Source organism: Schistocerca gregaria, chromosome X (assembly GCF_023897955.1).
Source record: "Schistocerca gregaria isolate iqSchGreg1 chromosome X, iqSchGreg1.2, whole genome shotgun sequence".
NCBI classification, from domain to species: Eukaryota; Metazoa; Arthropoda; class Insecta; order Orthoptera; family Acrididae; genus Schistocerca; species Schistocerca gregaria.
The window spans coordinates 570,850,434-570,868,411 of record NC_064931.1 but is presented as its reverse complement, the minus strand read 5'-3'; the positions used below and the strand labels follow the sequence as shown (position 1 = coordinate 570,868,411).

Here is a 17,978-nt window from a genome sequence, read left to right as displayed (position 1 = left end):
CTCTAGCCAAGAGTGTTGATACTGCAAGTTATTGCTTATTGAGGGACCTGCCCAGAGCGCCCTGTTTATCTTAATAGCTGAGTCTGCTTCCTTGCTTATCACGCGCAGCTGCCTGGCCGCTTGGACCGCCGCCTCGGCTATCTGGCTGCGTCGTTATCTTTTGTGACCCCTCTGACACGCCTGGCGTCCCCTGTTAACTCTATCTCCCCGTATGATTTCTGGTGTATCGTCTGAGAACAACTGCATTTAGACTTGGCTTTTCTGCGGTTACAACACATCCCAGGCACCACAGCCTCAAAATAACAACCATTATCACCAAGTGGTGTAGAGTCATGTTACTACTGACACACTCATTTACTTGAGTACATCCCACATGTACTTCGGTCGGCACAACTTCTTCAGACTCCACATTTTCGCAAAATATCGAAGTGGATACGACTATACTAGTAGTAGGGCAACCTATGTGAGGCCCCACTTTCCATTGCTGACAACTTTATTCAAGATGGCGGCGATGACTTCATCCAATATGGCGGCATGTAGACTTTGAACCAGCGCATGACGTCATCCAAGATGGTGCCTTTTGGCAGGAAAATAGGCCAATTGTGCTATGTCCACTAACCTCAGCCTGCAGAAGAAAAAATGGCGGGAAGTTTGAATTCCAACAGGATAATGCATGCAACACCTTACTTATCTTTATTATTATTCACTATTATTCATTATCATTTATTAACATTCATTATCATTTATTATTATTTATTATCATTTATTATTATTTCTTATCATTTATTATTATTTATTATTATTGACATGCCTCCACTAGAAAATTCCCTCCAAATTCAAATTACAACACGATAATGGCTGCAAAACCTTACTTTTGTTTATTATTCATTATCATTTATTAACATTCATTATCATTCATTGTCATTTATTATCATTCATTATCATTTATTAGGCAACGGCCTTAACCGCAGTGGACACACCGGTTCCCGTGAGATCACCGAAGTTAAGCGCTGTCGGGCGTGGTTGGCACTTGGATGGGTGATCATCCGGGCCACCATGCGCAGTTGCCATTTTTCAGGGTGCACTCAGTCTCGTGATGCCAACTGAGGAGCTACTCGACTAGCGGCTCCGGTCAAAGAAAACCATCATACCGACCGTGAGAGCGGTGTGCTGACCACACGCCCCTCCCATCTGCATCCTCATCTGAGAATGACACGGCGGTCGGATGGTCCCGATGGGCCACTTGTGGCCTGAAGACAGAGTGCTTAAATTATCATTTATTATCATTCATGATCATTTATTGTTATTATTATTTATTATTATAGACCTACCTCCACTAGAAAATTCCGCCAAATTCCAACACGATAATGTCTCGAACACAGTACTTCTATTTATTATTATCATATATTATTTATTCAAGATGTCCGGTTTTCTCGGCGAGAAAGCCATTTTCCTTACATCCATAACAAAAATCTATCACAAGTTCAAATCACAATACCATAATCGATCATACGTACGAACTTTCTCCGACACTTATCTTTTTTTCACTGGTAGCCTCTCAGAATCACCTCAAATAATAAACTGCACTTATAGTAAGGTAAGTCACTTCCTTTGACTTTACAGGGGGGAAGGGACTGAAGACTTTATTTCAAGCAGTACGGTCATGACTTGTTCTCCAACACAGTCTGCACACACATCTTTTTATATCGCAGTGCAGTCGCCATGACGTCCGCGCTCCAACTGAATTAGTTCGAATCCTCGCCATCACCTGGCCAGCGTGCGGAGACACTACCGACACCTGTCACTTGAGGCGGTCGGCCGCTCGCGCTGGACTGCCGGTACGCTGGGGGTAAGCCCAGCGATCTCTCCCACATCGTAAACATGTTTTCGCTGGACACGCTGGAACTTGCCGAGTTTTACGTCACAGCTGTCCCTTGTCCGCTCACCACGTGAATTCGTCGCCTGCGCACGTTTCCCGCCAAAATTGTTTGCCTCAGAGCTGAATAACACAACGGTTGGCCGTTCCCTGCCACACTTTTGGCGCCAAAGTTGTTTTCCTGGGAACGTTCAAACCTGTCGATGCCGACCGCTCACTGTCCACCATGTGTCCTTGTACGAGCGAGGACGCAGTGCTACACATTTGGCGGCAATGTTTGCTCGACAGTGGAATCCGTCATGTCTGTATAACAGCACGTTTGGTCAGCACTAGAACGCTCGCTAATTAACTCTCTCTTGTGTGCGCATTATAATTGTACAATCGCTGCTCCGACGCCTCGCTTACGTCACACACCCTCCATACACGTGACGGACATAGTCTTCTGTAAATACCTAAGTACTTAATTTCATTACAGTTTTAACCATATTAAATAATACAATTTACAATTTCATATACGAATGCTAAGGTGTTCAAGTACCTAATTTCAACTACTTTTCGAGGACCAGACAGCCACCTCTTCCTAGAAATCAGCGCCGAGTTTGAATTCTGACAGTAAAGAAAGGTCACTTCTGTTTTCTCTACCAACCTAACAAAATTGTTGGAAAGAAAGGGCACTTGTACTAACTTCAGCCACCCAACCGCCACTTCCTCCTAGGAACCAGCGCCAAGTTTGAAATCTGCCATTAAACAAAGCTGACTGGCGCTTCCGCCACCAAGCTAAGAAAATTGTTGCAAACCAAGCTCATCACCGCTAAACTAAGCCACCAGCACTCACCCTCTTCCTACACTTTTTGGGTAAAAGGACTCACCCTGCACTAGGCCCATGGATGGAGGAACCAATTTACTTTATTTAGGAATGGGGTATATGTATCACACCGACATGTTCCACACCATACAGACCTGCAAAACACGCCTACATAACTCATTTATAATGCTTGCTAATTGTAAACAGTTAAAAATAATGCACAGCACAGCCAGCAGACATGCGAACCGCTCGTAAATAATGCAAAACTTTTACGTCCAAGTAGCCAAACAAGTGCTAATTTTCTGAAATAATTTCAGTCCATAAGCTGATGGAAGGAGGAACGAGTGTACTTTATTTATTTGGGACATATCTTTTTGAAACTTTTGGTTCTCATAGGTGTCGATATGTAAGGCTGACCTAAGGCATGTTCTGAACTCCAGTAGTACACTACACTTGGCAATACAACCACACCCATCAGGACATTCATTACAATTCAGATCTTTAACTCCTCTACAGATAAATTTGTCCAGTTATTTGTCGACTCACTCAGAGTCTGACCAGATTGCCAGCTTGCCGTTACCTGCTATGTGGCATATGTTTTAGCGTCATCCGTTAACTGTAGACAGACATGTAGCATCAAACCAATTCCATAATCGATCTGCTTTCTCATATCATCCAGATATGCTAATACATCCTCGGATGTTTCCCAGAAAAAGGCGAAATGAGACTAGCCAACATAGGACCAATGTATGGGACAGGAACGTTCACTGACGTCGTGGTATCCCTTTACTTAGATTACGTCAGCCCAGTCGCGACTTGTAACGCTTCCAGTTCAGTCTGCAACTACTCATTACCCCGGTTTTGTTCTCCTTTATTCTGGCTTAACGCGGCTACCTGGCGCTTTAGAACTTCAGCTGCTTCACTTTAAATTGCTTCTCGCGTTTCTGGTCGTTGTGTAACTTTCATTTCGATTTATAGTACCGAATAAGTGGTAATCTTGCCGAACGACACAGTATCAGCAGGCAAAAAACGATACTGATCTTTGCTACGTATCATGGCCCAATGGGACCCACTGCACTGCCGTTCTGCATAGGCACACATTCTACAGTTTTCAGACGTTGCTGCCACTGCTTAGTACACGGCAATCCACTGCCTTAGTACACGGCAATTCGTGCCCTGATAAATGAAATACTAACACCTTGTCGGCCATAAGTACTCTTCCTTAGAGTTACCTCGGAACTGTGATAGGCCTGCATGTTCTTGAGGTCAAAAAATTTCAGTCTCAAGTTCCGACGCAGATCCTTCCGACTCAACAATGCTCCAAAATAAAAGAAATATAAAACAGGTCAACAAACATTGGTTATTCACCGTATCCCATGACAGATGTCGATGGTTGGTGATGTGCACGTGTGGCTCCTCGATGGCCTCCTACGTGGGTGTAGAATCATCGAGCGGAGGTGGGGTGGTGTTGTCCTTTGGTGCACCGTGAGCTAATGAGACATCATTCCATCAACAGTTATTTATTTTCAAGAGTTATACAATCACTCTTGTCTTCTTCCCAGTGCGGTGTAGCAGCGGCCGCGCTGTGCCCGCGTTGTACGGAGGCACAATTTAACTCGTCAGCGCCCGGCGTGAAATCTGCTAGAGCAACCCTTGGCGCAGTCTAGGTCAATGCAGCGACTACGTCATAAGAGGGTACGTGCTGTCTCTGCACCCTGGCTTGGCTTAGGAAGTCTGTCGGAGCGAAGCTGCGTAGCTCGGCTCCAATCCGCGCTGAGTAGCCGCGCGGTCTAGGGCAGCTTGTCTCGCTCACTCCCCCCTCCGTGTAAGGTTCGAATGTGTGTGTGTCGTCCTTAGCGTAAGTTAGTTTAAGTAGTGCGTAAGACTAGGAACCGATGACCTCAGCAGTTTCGTTCCACAGGAACTTTCCAGCAAAAGAAAATTTTAGGCTCTACCCCAGAAGTCTCCGTGCCCTCGTTGTCGGTTGTCAAGTTGTCGTGTAGGCGGAAGACCTAACAGCGACACGAAGGTCAGCCTGAGAGGCGGTCCTAGCACACAGCCGGTAAGACATTTCATTTACTGCTCAGGAATGGCGGATGAGGGGCACTATTCTCAGGTTGAACAGCCCGCAGACGGGCGGAATCGGGTCTACATTCACGGATGATTGGCCCGGCCCTCGTCTTCGGATAGTCACGGATGCAACCGGCAGTTATGCAGCTCACAGTCTTGAAGTTCCCTCCACAGCTGGACGACTGCGGACTTTAAACACAGGGATAAAAATGAGCTCCGTATACTCGCTTTAAAGTCGCCAGCGAGTCTTGTGACGTCAACATCGAACTCGCCTTCTCTGTGTACTCATAGACTTGACTAGTGAGTCTCCACCGCAGCCCACTCTTGTCTTGAGTCTGTTGTCAGGTAAAACTGGAGTCGACGTGCTTAGAAATTAGAGCAAGTACACGAATTCGCAAGTGTAGCCGCGTACTCTCGACATTCCTGCTACATAAGAAACCGCTTTAAAAGAAATTTCCGCTGTTAAACTGTAAATTACTATTCATTTATATCACACAATCATGATTTCGGACCGGGCGAGGTGGCGCTATGGTTATCACACTGGAATCGCATTCGGGAGGACGACGGTTCAATCCCGCGTCCGGCCATCCTGATTTAGGTTTCCCGTGATTTCCCTAATTTGCTCTAAGAAAATGCCGGGATGGTTCCTTTGAAAGGGCACGGCCGACTTTCTTCCCCGTCCTTCCCTAACCCGATTAGACCTATGACCTTGCAGTTTGGTCTCTTCCCCCAAACAACCCAACCCATGATTTCGGCTTTGTAGCTATTCCGAAGTTCAACTTGAAATGTCACAAAATGTCCGAACTGCCTAAATGACAGAAACAACCACATGGCTTGGCGATTTTTAATACCAATGTAATGACCGGTTGGTTATAAGTGAATAATGTTCTGTTTATATGTACATTTATATGGATAAAACTTTTTCGAACTGCTGTAAATTTATTTTAATATTTAGTATCTATTCAGAGAATGCCTAACAATTACGTTGGGCATGTACACACTGTCGAAGCATAACCGTGTCTGTAACGAGAGTACTAGAAAACATCGCATGCAGATGAAGTGCAATCTTGAAGTGGTGTTTAATTATTAAAATAAATTACAGAAATGAATGATAAACTACACAACCCACTGTTCCATAAACACAGGATGCCATGACCATATGAAAAGAGAAATAACGTTCTTTTTGTCGTGCCGATATAACAGTGACGTTGCTCTGTGCGCTGTTTTCATTGGATGGAGCACATATGTTTTCTCGTGGAGGAGATGGAATAATCAAGAGTAAAATCAGTTTGTTTGCCCTCGACGCAATTTGTATGTTTTTCCTCTGACGTGTGGCCCATAGCATGAAACTCATTCGAGAGATCTTCCTCCTGTAATGAAAAGAAATTTGCAGTTGTGTACACTACAATAATTAAAGTTCGTGTTACACCTTCCACAGTCTCAGAAAACGCATTTTCCATAAAGGCTATCTGATCCCAACAATCGGTCGTTTTGCCTTGTCAGTGCTACCTTAAAGCAGGAAGATGGTGTACTCATTTTCCTTACTAACGAGAAGTCACGACTAGCCTCAGTCTCCTGCATGGTTCAGTTACAGAGAATGACGCGACGAGTGTTGAAGGGACCACAGCGTCACTGTTTTCAGATTCACCATACGAAACGACAGTGGGAAGCCCGTTAGTAGTGCTGTAACATCGGCACCTTGATTTGTGAGGTATGCAACCCACAACATTAGACTCATATTGCTCCACTCCAAACTGTCGGTGACAGGAATGAAGCTCACAAAGTTGAAGTTCCCTGCACACACGTAGCGGTAGATTCCCAGCTGCCGGCAGCTGGTAACACTTCATCGAATTCCCCGGGTCATCCGGCAGCTAGTAGGTTCAAATGGTTCAAATGGCTCTGAGCACTATGGGACTCAACTGCTGTGGTCATTAGTCCCCTAGAACTTAGAACTACTTAAACCTAACTAACCTAAGGACATCACACACATCCATGCACGAGTCAGGATTCGAACCTACGACCGTAGCAGTCGCACGGTTCCGGACTGTGCGCCTATAACCGCGAGACCACCGCGGCCGGCGGCAGCTAGTAGAGCTGAACTTCCATACACAACAAAGATAAAGATGGAGTAGAGTGAAAGGAAGGCGACAGTCTCATAGCATTCAATGACATGACACCCCATACACGTAACCTAACATGTTCCCATTTTCGGAGTCTGTCAACACTCTTACCTAGCCTAATGTTTAATTTCAAAACTTCAGAGTGGTCCTTTATGTAAAGTTTGCCGCCTTGAAGGTGTTCTTGCGTTGTGTAGTTACTACATGGAGTCACATTACAGAAGGGTATCGTGTCTGCTCTACGCTGTTGTCTAGGTGCTGAATCAGGTGTTTCCGACATTCTCTCTAGCACATTCTGAGGCAATGAGCTCCCTGCTTTTTTGTACTTTGGCTCTTCCGAGTGTTGACATTCGTTACGCCATAATTGTCTACTTAATGGGAGTGTCCATTTAGCCTCATCCCAGTCGAGTTCAAGAAAATTTTATCCCGCCTTTAATTATTATTCTGCTGCACAACAGTGTGAATGCGTGAGTGGAGTCACAGATTGCACAGTCTCCTCTGTATTTTTCTGCCCTTTGAGTGAAGGCATTCTTTTAGCTTCCAACTGTTTTTAAAATCTTAACTGATCTGTACTTTAAAATTAAAGGTTCATGAAAAGTTGTGAGTTGACGCTTTGTGTTCGTAGCAAAACTACCCGTCATGTCAGTATGAGTCACTTCATTTTTCTGAAGTTTTCTCAACACTATTTTTATTTTTATTGCAGTTTTGTACAATTTTTTCAGCACCTAGTGCAACAATGAGAAGCATTAAACTGTTTTGTGCCTATATTGCTAACAATAACCAAACCCTTTTCGCAGAAGATGGTACTGCTCAATTTAAACGACTTTTGTCTGGCTTTAGGAGAAAAGGTTCAAAAAGACATGCATTTTATCTCTCCATTATATCCGATCAACTCTTACGTCGTTCTGCGACTTGGTATTCCCACCTATACAGTTCACACTTAAAACGGACAAAGCGAAATTTCTTTTGAAAAGTACTCACACACAGGCGTTTCACCACTGACGTTCACCCAATACGCTACCGCTTTTTCTAGACGCGATATGTTAATTTCTATTGGAGCTAACTGTTAATTAAATGTCGAAAATATTTGATTATTATAACTTTCTTCAGTTTTTTCGCCTTCTGCGGATACAAAGTCTCCAATATGAAGAGCTTGAGCCGTTTCTGACCATATGTATGGACTATTTAAATGTTCGTCTAAAAATTTAAACACCGTTTTGCACATCACATAATCTTCACACGTGTTTTCTATTGACAATTTAAGTTGGAAAAATGTTCACAAGACTTCGATCAGCTGCAAGGCAAGCAAGAATATTTTTTGAGGTTCGAAATAGGATCAGAAAGATGTGTTTCCAAATAATTACCAGATATAACGAGAAAGAACACAAAAATGTATATTATTTTCCATTTCTAACAAAACCTTGAAACGTTATTTTCTGTGTCCCCTGGCTACCACCTGCAACCTACAACACAGCTACCAACTACACAGACGTGCACAGTAGGTTGCCCCCTGTTAACGTACATCCTCTGGACGCTATACAACAGTCTGCATCAACAGACACACGCTGGGATGTTTCCAACTTAACCTCCGACAGCCACCATGGTGTCATGTGACACCAACCACGCTGCCAGAGGCAGAAACATCACCACAAACGGCGATGCCATCGCTGAACTCCCTGTCTTCCGGGAGCCACGTGCCTCCGCCGGTATGTTACAGCCAGGTGAGTTGTTCGGTCGCCGCCCGACCGCTCTGCAGCCAGGTCACATTTCCGACTCACCCCCGAAGCGCCTAGAAGTTCATCAATCGCAGTTCACATCACTGAGCCAACGAGGAGTATTTCACTGCAGCGTCCATGGAATTCAACTGTCCTCAGGCTACCGAGGCGGTGGACCTCTCTCAACTGTCCTCGAGCCACCATTCCGTGCATGAGCAGCCTACCACTCTCCGCCGACCACAATCTCATGGACACAACATAAATGATTGACTTTCAGCGTGAATCGAGTAGTGCGGATAGCCGTCCCAAGGAAACTGTGTTATTGTATTCTGTTCCTGAGGCTTAATAAACTTACAATTGTTCTTTGCTACCTGGGCACTTGTGTCGTAGCTTCTTCTTCGTCTCGGTCATGAACACGGCAAAAATTCATAAACGCTGTGCCAATAATAAGATGAACAAGCTTCCCCGATGGTAGACAAACGGCTCGCTGTAACAACAGCTATTGAAAACCAGGAGTACCCGATTGTTTTTTTATTGTTTTTTTTTAATCTTATGGGGCTTAACTGCTAAGGTCATCAGTCCCTAAGCTTACACACTACTTAACCTAAATTATCCTAGGGACAAACACACACACCCATGCCCGAGGGAAGATTCGAACCTCCGCCGGGATCAGCCTCACAGTCCATGTTTGCAGCGCCTGAGACCGCTCGGCTAATCCCGCTGGGCTGTACCCTACTCCTTGTTGCAAGAGACGAAGAATAAATTACCAATTTTCGTGATTTTTTTAAGGTAATTTCCACCCCGTTTCTGCAGCTGAAATTTATCATGTGGCCGGCCGTGGTGGCGAAGCGGTTCTAGCTGCTTCTGTCTGGAACCGCGCGACCGCTACGGTCGCAGGTTCGAATCCTGCCTCGGACATGGATGTGTGTGGTGTCCTTAGGTTAATTAGGTTTAAGTAGTTCTAAGTTCTAGGGGACTGATGACCTCCGATGTTAAGTCCCATAGTGCTCTGAGCCATTTGAACCATTTTTAGAATGTGGATTTCAACTGAGGCTATGAGCGCCAAGGAAATCACTGCAAGTTTCGGCATGGCAAGTCTGCTCATTCCCTTGTTAGCATGAATCCCCTTAGTGTAACAGCTCCAGAGTGAGCAAACCGTGTAGCTTAAAGGCGTGCGTAACACATCACGTGATCCACTGAGAGAACTTAATGCCACACAACGATTTTTAACCATACTTAACGTTTGCACACTGTCACTACATGTGTGAAGGCCATACTGTATTCTGGTAGACGATACACCTGTATCCATGCGTCCCCCGTGTAGACGTCAGTGTTTCTCCTCAACTGTTGCCGTATCGAATGGGACAATGAGCTTATGTGGACATACACTATACGTTAAAAGTATCGGGATACTCGTATGTGACCGCATTCGGGAGGACGACGGTTCAACCCCACGTTCGGCCATCCTGATTTACGTTTTCCGTGATTTCCCTAAATCGCCAGTCATTGGATGTCACCTGAGTAACAGATCCATGAAGAACATTTCGACCCTACTATAGCTGCTCAATGAAGCTGTATCTTGTGGCGATCTGACGGAAGGGTTTGAGTTTGGTGAAAGCGTAAAGCCAATTAATGAGGAAGAATATGAAACATCTGACAGCATAGGCGTATAGTAGAATAACAGTTTGTAGACGAGAACTGGTTGTATCAACTTGACAATGCACCTTCTTATAAAGCAGCATTTATGAAGCAATGTCTTGTCGACAGTAATATTCCTGAAATGGCCGGCCTGCCCAGAATTCCGACCCGACACCAGTGGAACACATGTGGAATGAGGTAGAACGTCGACTTCGCTTCAGACCCCAGCGTCCAAAATCAGTGTCTCTTGAGGAAAAATGTGCTGCCCAGTTTTCCACAGACTTTCAGGCATCTCACAGAAAGTGTGCGCAGCAGAATTCAGACCATCATAAAGGCGGAGGTGGGCACACACCAAATTAATGTCCACTAATACGTGTCCGGTTATTTCTGATCAGACAGTGTATTTTACAAGTACAGCAACAATATTACGCAACCTCAAACTCAGGAATACGCAGACAAAAACAGGATGATTTGTAATATTTTATTTACCCACTGGTAATATCACCATGAGATTTAATCATTCAACGAATATTTGTGACTATAATTGGGATGGAGGGATAGAAAAGACTTACAAACTATCGCAAACACTAAAACTGAAATTATCTTGGCATATGTTCTCTGCACCAGATATATGTTGATGCTAAAGGAAGAAAAATTGTATCATATAGGCAGATAAGAGCAAAATGCATTAAATATAGGGGTATACAACAAAATGAGGAACAAAATTATACAATTATACTGACTATTCCTGTTTGTAGGGTAATGTTAACTTTTGAATGTTTTGGAATACTGCACATAAGAATGTCTTTTGAAAACTGACTATTTTGTTGAATTAAATAAGGATTTAGATGTACGAGTAGCTCGTAGGCGGTCCAGATAATTATAATCCAACAACCCTCTCCGGTACAAGTGTGCTACTGTTTGAATTTGCAAGTATTTCAAAAACTGTCGCCAATAAACATCGACAAGTGACAAGTAATTATTTCAATTCTAAAAGGATATGCTTACTGTTTCGCGCCTCGTATGCTGAAATCTACGAGCAGTAATTGTGTAAGCTAAATTAAGGTATCACACATTTTGAAGAACTGACACAGAGTATAAGTAAGTAAAACTGTTTCTTTTTTATTCGCAGGTCCCTTGGAAATAATCCAGTTACCTTCATACCAGGAGATTTATTCCAAAACTTGACAAATCTTCAGTCATTGTGAGTATTACGACTGTAACATTAATTAAAAAAATTATTAACTCTCTGCACGCATGGCCCTTTACGTAAATAAAAACTGTGATGAAAAAAAAAACGTGTCTTGTATTCACCGATAATTTTCATCAGGTGGTATTCAAAGGAAGATCAGATTCCTCTATATTTCATAAAAATGAGACGCAGTCGGTTAACATATAACATTACGCTCGTCGTTGAATCACATTGATAGTGAAAGGGAAAGATTATAATCTTTACGAGTTGATTGGTGACAAGTCCAGCTTTCAAGAAAGACATGAGAAGCATCCGTGAAAGAGCTGCAAGTGTTGGCATATTTTATCCTGAGTTTTTCTACTTGTTAAGGTTTGCCAGAATCACTTCGAGTGCATGAGCAGTTCCTTAAGCTGCTATTTAAGAGGCATTAAAACCCACTAAATAAACAATCAGAAAGCCAGTGAAGAAAATGGAACTGTTTCTATTCGTAGATAATAGATGTTTGTCACCTCAGTATTGAAAGGGACAAATTGGTTGGTGGCCTTGTGCGAGAAGATTTTAAGAGCCTATAGCCGGAGACAAGTACAGAAACAAAAATCAATATTTTGTCGGGCATCAGTAGGGAAATCCCGAACAAAAGAAGCAAGTGTGTTGCTTCAACATATTGCACAGTATTTCCTGATAATTTTGGCTTGTATGACAAGACCTATACTGACGGAAAAAAACGCTACATCAAGAAGCAGTAGTGCGACGTAAAAGAAACTTGGTAGGCGTGTTTCTACATCTGAAAGGTGATGTCCATTTAAATTTCGAGCCAGTCACGTAAGAGTGGCACTAGTAGCGCCAACATGAATAAGCAAATGAGGTTGCTTTAATGCAGGTAATGGTGGTGAACGGTAATTACTTTTGAGATTGGACGTGGTGAGTTGAAGTCAGCAGACCGCTTTTAAGGTGACGGAGACGTAATTATCAACGACTCACTGAGTTTGAACGATGTCGTGCAATAGGGCTACGAGAAGCTGGATGTTCCTTCTGCGATACTGCAGAAAGACTTGGCAAGAATGTAGCCACTGCACATGATTGCTGACAGCGGTGGCCATGAGAATGTACGGTATCAAGAATACGGGGCTCAGGACGGCCAGGGCACGTGTCATTACCGAGAGAGAAGACCATTGTGTTCAGCGTATGGCTCTGCTGCTTCGTACTGCATTTGCAGTAGTCGTTCGTGTAGCAGTTGGCACCACAGTGACAGAAAGAATTGTTACAAATCGGTTACTCCAAGGATAGCTCCGAGCCAGATGCCCTGTAGCGTGCATTCCACTAACCCCAAACCATCGCCATTTGCGACTTCAGTGGTGTCAAGAGAGAGCTCATCTGAGGGCAGGGTTGAGGTCTGTTACGTTTCCTGATGAAAACTGGTTCTGCCTCGGAACAGTGATGGCTGTATGTTGGTTAGAGCGAGGCTAGTTGAGGGCCTGAAACCAACCTGTCTGCGCACTAAAGACACTGGACCTACACGTGGAGCTCTGGTCTGAGGTGCGATTTCGTAGGACAGCAGGAGCACTCTCGCGGTTGTCACACGCACCCTGACTGCTAATTTGTACATCAATTGGCGATTCGACCTATTGTGCTCCCATTCGTGAACAGCATTCCAGATGGTGTTATCCAACAGGATAACACTAGTCCACATACCGATTTTGTAATCCAACATGCTCTACAGTTTGTCGACATGTTGCCTTGACGTTCTCGATCACCAGATTTGTTTCCAATCGAGCACATATGGGACATTATCGGGCGTGCATCGGGTATGGAACTCTGTCCCACCAACTGGCATCCTGTACCTGCACACCACAATGCATGCACGTTTGCGCGCTTATATTAAACATTGTGGCAGATACACCGGTTATTAATGTACCAGCATTTAGCATGTGGAATGGCATATGTCGCGTTTATATTAAATTGTGAACTTGCAACGTTAATCACTTAAATACGAGTATATTACTTAGATAAGTGTACTCACGAAATTTCATTACTTTACATTAATTATTTCCTGGTGCTGCAATTTGTTTCCGTCAATGTATATTTTATTTTAGTTTCTTGTTCACAACATTTAGAGACATACCTTTGCCAAATTTAAAATTTATCCATTCAATTGTTTTCATGAAACGAATCGAAAATTACAACATGAAATTTTAGCAATATGTTGACATAAAATTAACTCAAACGTGTAACTCAGAAGACTATAGAAGGGCCTAATATTTAAATTATTTTATGGGAAATGTATACTATTAGAACATGGTGTTAAAATTTCATTGAGATTGTCAAATTACATATCATTTTCAAGGAAAATGGCTTGGTTTAGTGGAGAATGCTATATTCAGTACTATGTAACACATATAGACTAACTAAAAAACTGGAGTTGTAGGAATTTTCTATGTTTGTTTTCATTTATTTGGTTTATTTCGACCCTTTAGGATTACGGGTGAATTGTCCACCACGTCTTCTTTGTTTTCAGGAGTTATTCATTCTGTTGCTGCTCCTGATTCTCTCTGCTTCCGTGATCCTAATTTCGATTCTGGCATCAGTCCACCTACGACCTTGTTGTATATCCCTATTGCTGAACTTGTGCTGCAGTCATGGGTGTGGATGTAGTCGCTTATTCCAGTTGTTTTCCAATGCTCTGTGAGGTCTTTCTTCCAGTTAATCACTACTAAGCATGTTGCGTTTTATGCCTTTTTCCTCAACTTGTTGCCCTCCATCCTCATGAAGTGCCCGGCAAATCTGTCTTCTGTTCAGCATGGTGCTTGAAATTGTTTCAACACTCTCATACATTTCCTGGCTCGATCCATCCACCCAGGCTGCATCTTGTTCATTCGTGCCTCACTTGTCACTTATAAATCTTTCGTTTCCCCTTCTCCCGTCTGATACAGGTTCTTGCCTTCGCTGAGTAAAATGCGATATCTCTGATTTTTTACATAATTGTAATGTCTCACTATGGGGTTCCTGGACAGCTTTTTCTTTCCATAGTTTGTCTTTCCAAAATATCGCCGTTTCTGCAGCGTTTCGTAACTGTTTATTATGGCCTTGTTGGTCTCTAACTTGCCTGTTATGTTTTGCCCTAGGTAACGGAAGCTGTTCACATATTTCACCTCTTGACCTTCAATCTTCCAGTAGGTCTCTGCTTTCAAGATGTTGATTTTTTAGTACGCTGTCTTGAGGCTCGCTTATGGTTCAACGACAGCAACATTTTCGAGTGTCATTTTTGTTGTTTCTTCGTTATCATTAGCAAAGCCATGTCGTCGGGAAATACTGGGCAGTATACTGTGGTGTTATGTTTTATTTTGTACCCAATTTGAACACCTCCAATAACAATGGCTTTGTACACGAGTCTGCACTGTTGGAGCACGTCATACAGTGGCACGTTCAACAGAATCGGTCGCAACTCAGCTCCTTGACGAACTCCTGCCTTTATTTCAAAGTTTTCCGACACTGTGCCTCGATTTATGACCCTAGCAGTTGCGCCTTTCAAGGAATCCCTTGCTAATTCGTGTGTTCTGCGTCCCGTCCTCTGGCACAGAGGCCATTCAACAACATATTCCTGTCTACAAGATCATGTGCTTTCGTAACGTCTACCTCCTGTGTCTATCTCAATAACAGTATTACATTCGTTGGATTCCAAAATGAAGGAAATGTCATGATTCGCTATATGAACTCGAGGAACACGGACCTTCGATTGGTCGGCTTAACCGACCAGTACTGGTCGTTTTATATGTGAGAAGCTCTGTTCTTGACGTGTCTACATCTACATCTACATCTACATGACTACTCTGCAATTCACATTTAAGTGCTTGGCAGAGGGTTCATCGAACCACAATCATACTATCTCTCTACTATTCCACTCCCGAACAGCGAGCGGGAAAAACGAACACCTAAACCTTTCTGTTCGAGCTCTGATTTCTCTTATTTTATTTTGATGATCATTCCTACCTATGTAGGTTGGGCTCAACAAAATATTTTCGCATTCGGAAGAGAAAGTTGGTGACTGAAATTTCGTAAAAAGGTCTCGCCGCGACGAAAAACGTCTATGCTGTAATGACTTCCATCCCAACTCGTGTATCATATCTGCCACACTCTCTCCCCTATAACGCGATAATACAAAACGAGCTGCCCTTCTTTGCACCCTCTCGATGTCCTCCGTCAATCCCACCTGGTAAGGATCCCACACCGCGCAGCAATATTCTAACAGAGGACGAACGAGTGTAGTGTAAGCTGTCTCTTTAGTGGACTTGTTGCATCTTCTAAGTGTCCTGCCAATGAAACGCAACCTTTGGCTCGCCTTCCCGACAATATTATCTATGTGGTCCTTCCAACTGAAGTTGTTTGTAATTTTAACACCCAGGTACTTAGTTGAATTGACAGCCTTGAGAATTGTACTATTTATCGAGTAATCGAATTCCAACGGATTTCTTTTGGAACTCATGTGGATCATCTCACACTTTTCGTTATTTAGCGTCAACTGCCACCTGACACACCATACAGCAATCTTTTCTAAATCGCTTTGCAGCTGATACTGGTCTTCGGATGACCTTACTAGACGGTAAATTACAGCATCATCTGCGAACAACCTAAGAGAACTGCTCAGATTGTCACCCAGGTCATTTATATAGATCAGGAACAGTAGAGGTCCCAGGACGCTTCCCTGGGGAACACCTGATATCACTTCAGTTTTACTCGATGATTTGCCGTCTATTACTACGAACTGCGACCTTCCTGACAGGAAATCACGAATCCAGTCGCACAACTGAGACGATACCCCATAGCTCCGCAGCTTGATTAGAAGTCGCTTGTGAGGAACGGTGTCAAAAGCTTTCCGGAAATCTAGAAATACGGAATCAACTTGAGATCCCCTGTCGATAGCGGCCATTACTTCGTGCGAATAAGGAGCTAGCTGCGTTGCACAAGAGCGATGTTTTCTGAAGCCATGCTGATTACGTGTCAATAGATCGTTCCCTTCGAGGTGATTCATAATGTTTGAATACAGTATATGCTCCAAAACCCTACTGCAAACCGACGTCAATGATATAGGTCTGTAGTTAAATGGATTACTCCTACTACCCTTCTTGAACACTGGTGCGACCTGCGCAATTTTCCAATCTGTAGGTACAGATCTATCGGTGAGCGAGCGGTTGTATATGAGTGCTAAGTAGGGAGCTATAGTATCAGCGTAATCTGAAAGGAACCTAATCGGTATACAATCTGGACCTGAAGACTTGCCCGTATCAAGCGATTTGAGTTGCTTCGCAACCCCTAACGTATCTACTTCTAAGAAACTCATGCTAGCAGATGTTCGTGTTTCAAATTCTGGAATATTCCATTCGTATTCCCTGGTGAAGGAATTTCGGAAAACTGCGTTCAATAACTCCGCTTTAGCGGCGCAGTCGTCGATAACAGTACCATCGGCACTGCGCAGCGAAGGTATTGACTGCATCTTGCCGCTTGTGTACTTTACATACGACCAGAATTTCTTCGGATTTTCTACCAAATTTCGAGACAATGTTTCGTTGTGGAACCTATTAAAGGCATCTCGCATCGAAGTACGTGCCAAATTTCGCGCGTCTGTAAATTTTAGCCCATCTTCAGGATTTCGCGTTCTTCTGAACTTCGCATGCTTTTTCCGTTGCCTCTGCAACAGCGTTCGGACCTTTTTTGTGTACCACGGGGGATCCGTTCCATCTCTTACCAATTTATGAGGTATGAATATCTCAATTGCTGTTGCTACTATATCTTTGAATTTGAGCCACATCTCGTCTACATTCGCATAGTCAGTTCGGAAGTAAATAGTTTGTGAGTGGGCAATGATGAAAACAGTGGATTGTGGAATCAGAAGAAATGTTTTGGTTCAGCATGATGTGGGTTGCACTATGTGCAGTGCAAAAGTGCCTACTTTTAGATTAGTAGCTTTTTGTTAGTCAATGGTTTTGACTTAACGAACGTGTAAGCAGTATATCTCAATGTATACAAGTACAACTGTGTTGTTCAGGCGTTTTGGACTACACGTGGCGTATTCTATCTTGCAACCTTTACTTTAAAATTCGGTCTCTGAATTACTTTGGTTGCCCAGAGAAAATTACGCGCGACAAAAACATAGCAGAATCGAAAAATATTAGCTTCCTTTATCAGGAGTGCTTTTAAGCTATCCTTGGCGACTATGAACAACGACCTAATGAACTCCACTGATTGAAAATGTGTGCGTGACCCCTGATCGTCTCATAGAATTGAGTTTGCTTGAGTTTGCTTATGAGAAACCTTGAGCGATAATGAAATTATACCATTGCATTTTCAAGTCTGAATCGAATAGGTGAACTGACAACACACCTTAAATCATTTGATACTTCCTGCAGCTGTAATTCTTTTTTTTTTGCACTAGTATAAAATTTTAGTCTTAGCGCAATTTCGGGTATGCTAATAAGCGGAGAAACAGGAATTAAATGCTTTAACAATCAGTTAAATGTTACACGAACACTGGACGCACAGTCATCTTGCTTTGCCTTTATTATTATTTCCT

At 43.3% G+C, this 17,978-nt stretch overlaps 1 protein-coding gene and 1 pseudogene across 1 annotated transcript in view; both read left to right on the top strand.

Annotated features, from left to right (window-relative positions):
* LOC126299097 (relaxin receptor 1) overlaps window positions 1-17,978 on the top strand; it is a 756,631-nt gene that overhangs the window by 520,413 nt on the left and 218,240 nt on the right. The window contains exon 12 of the mRNA XM_049990771.1: window positions 11,354-11,425. Within this exon, the coding sequence (XP_049846728.1) occupies window positions 11,354-11,425 (72 nt within the window). The remainder of the gene's footprint in view (window positions 1-11,353; window positions 11,426-17,978) is intronic.
* Window positions 952-1,070, top strand: LOC126299914 (5S ribosomal RNA; annotated as a pseudogene).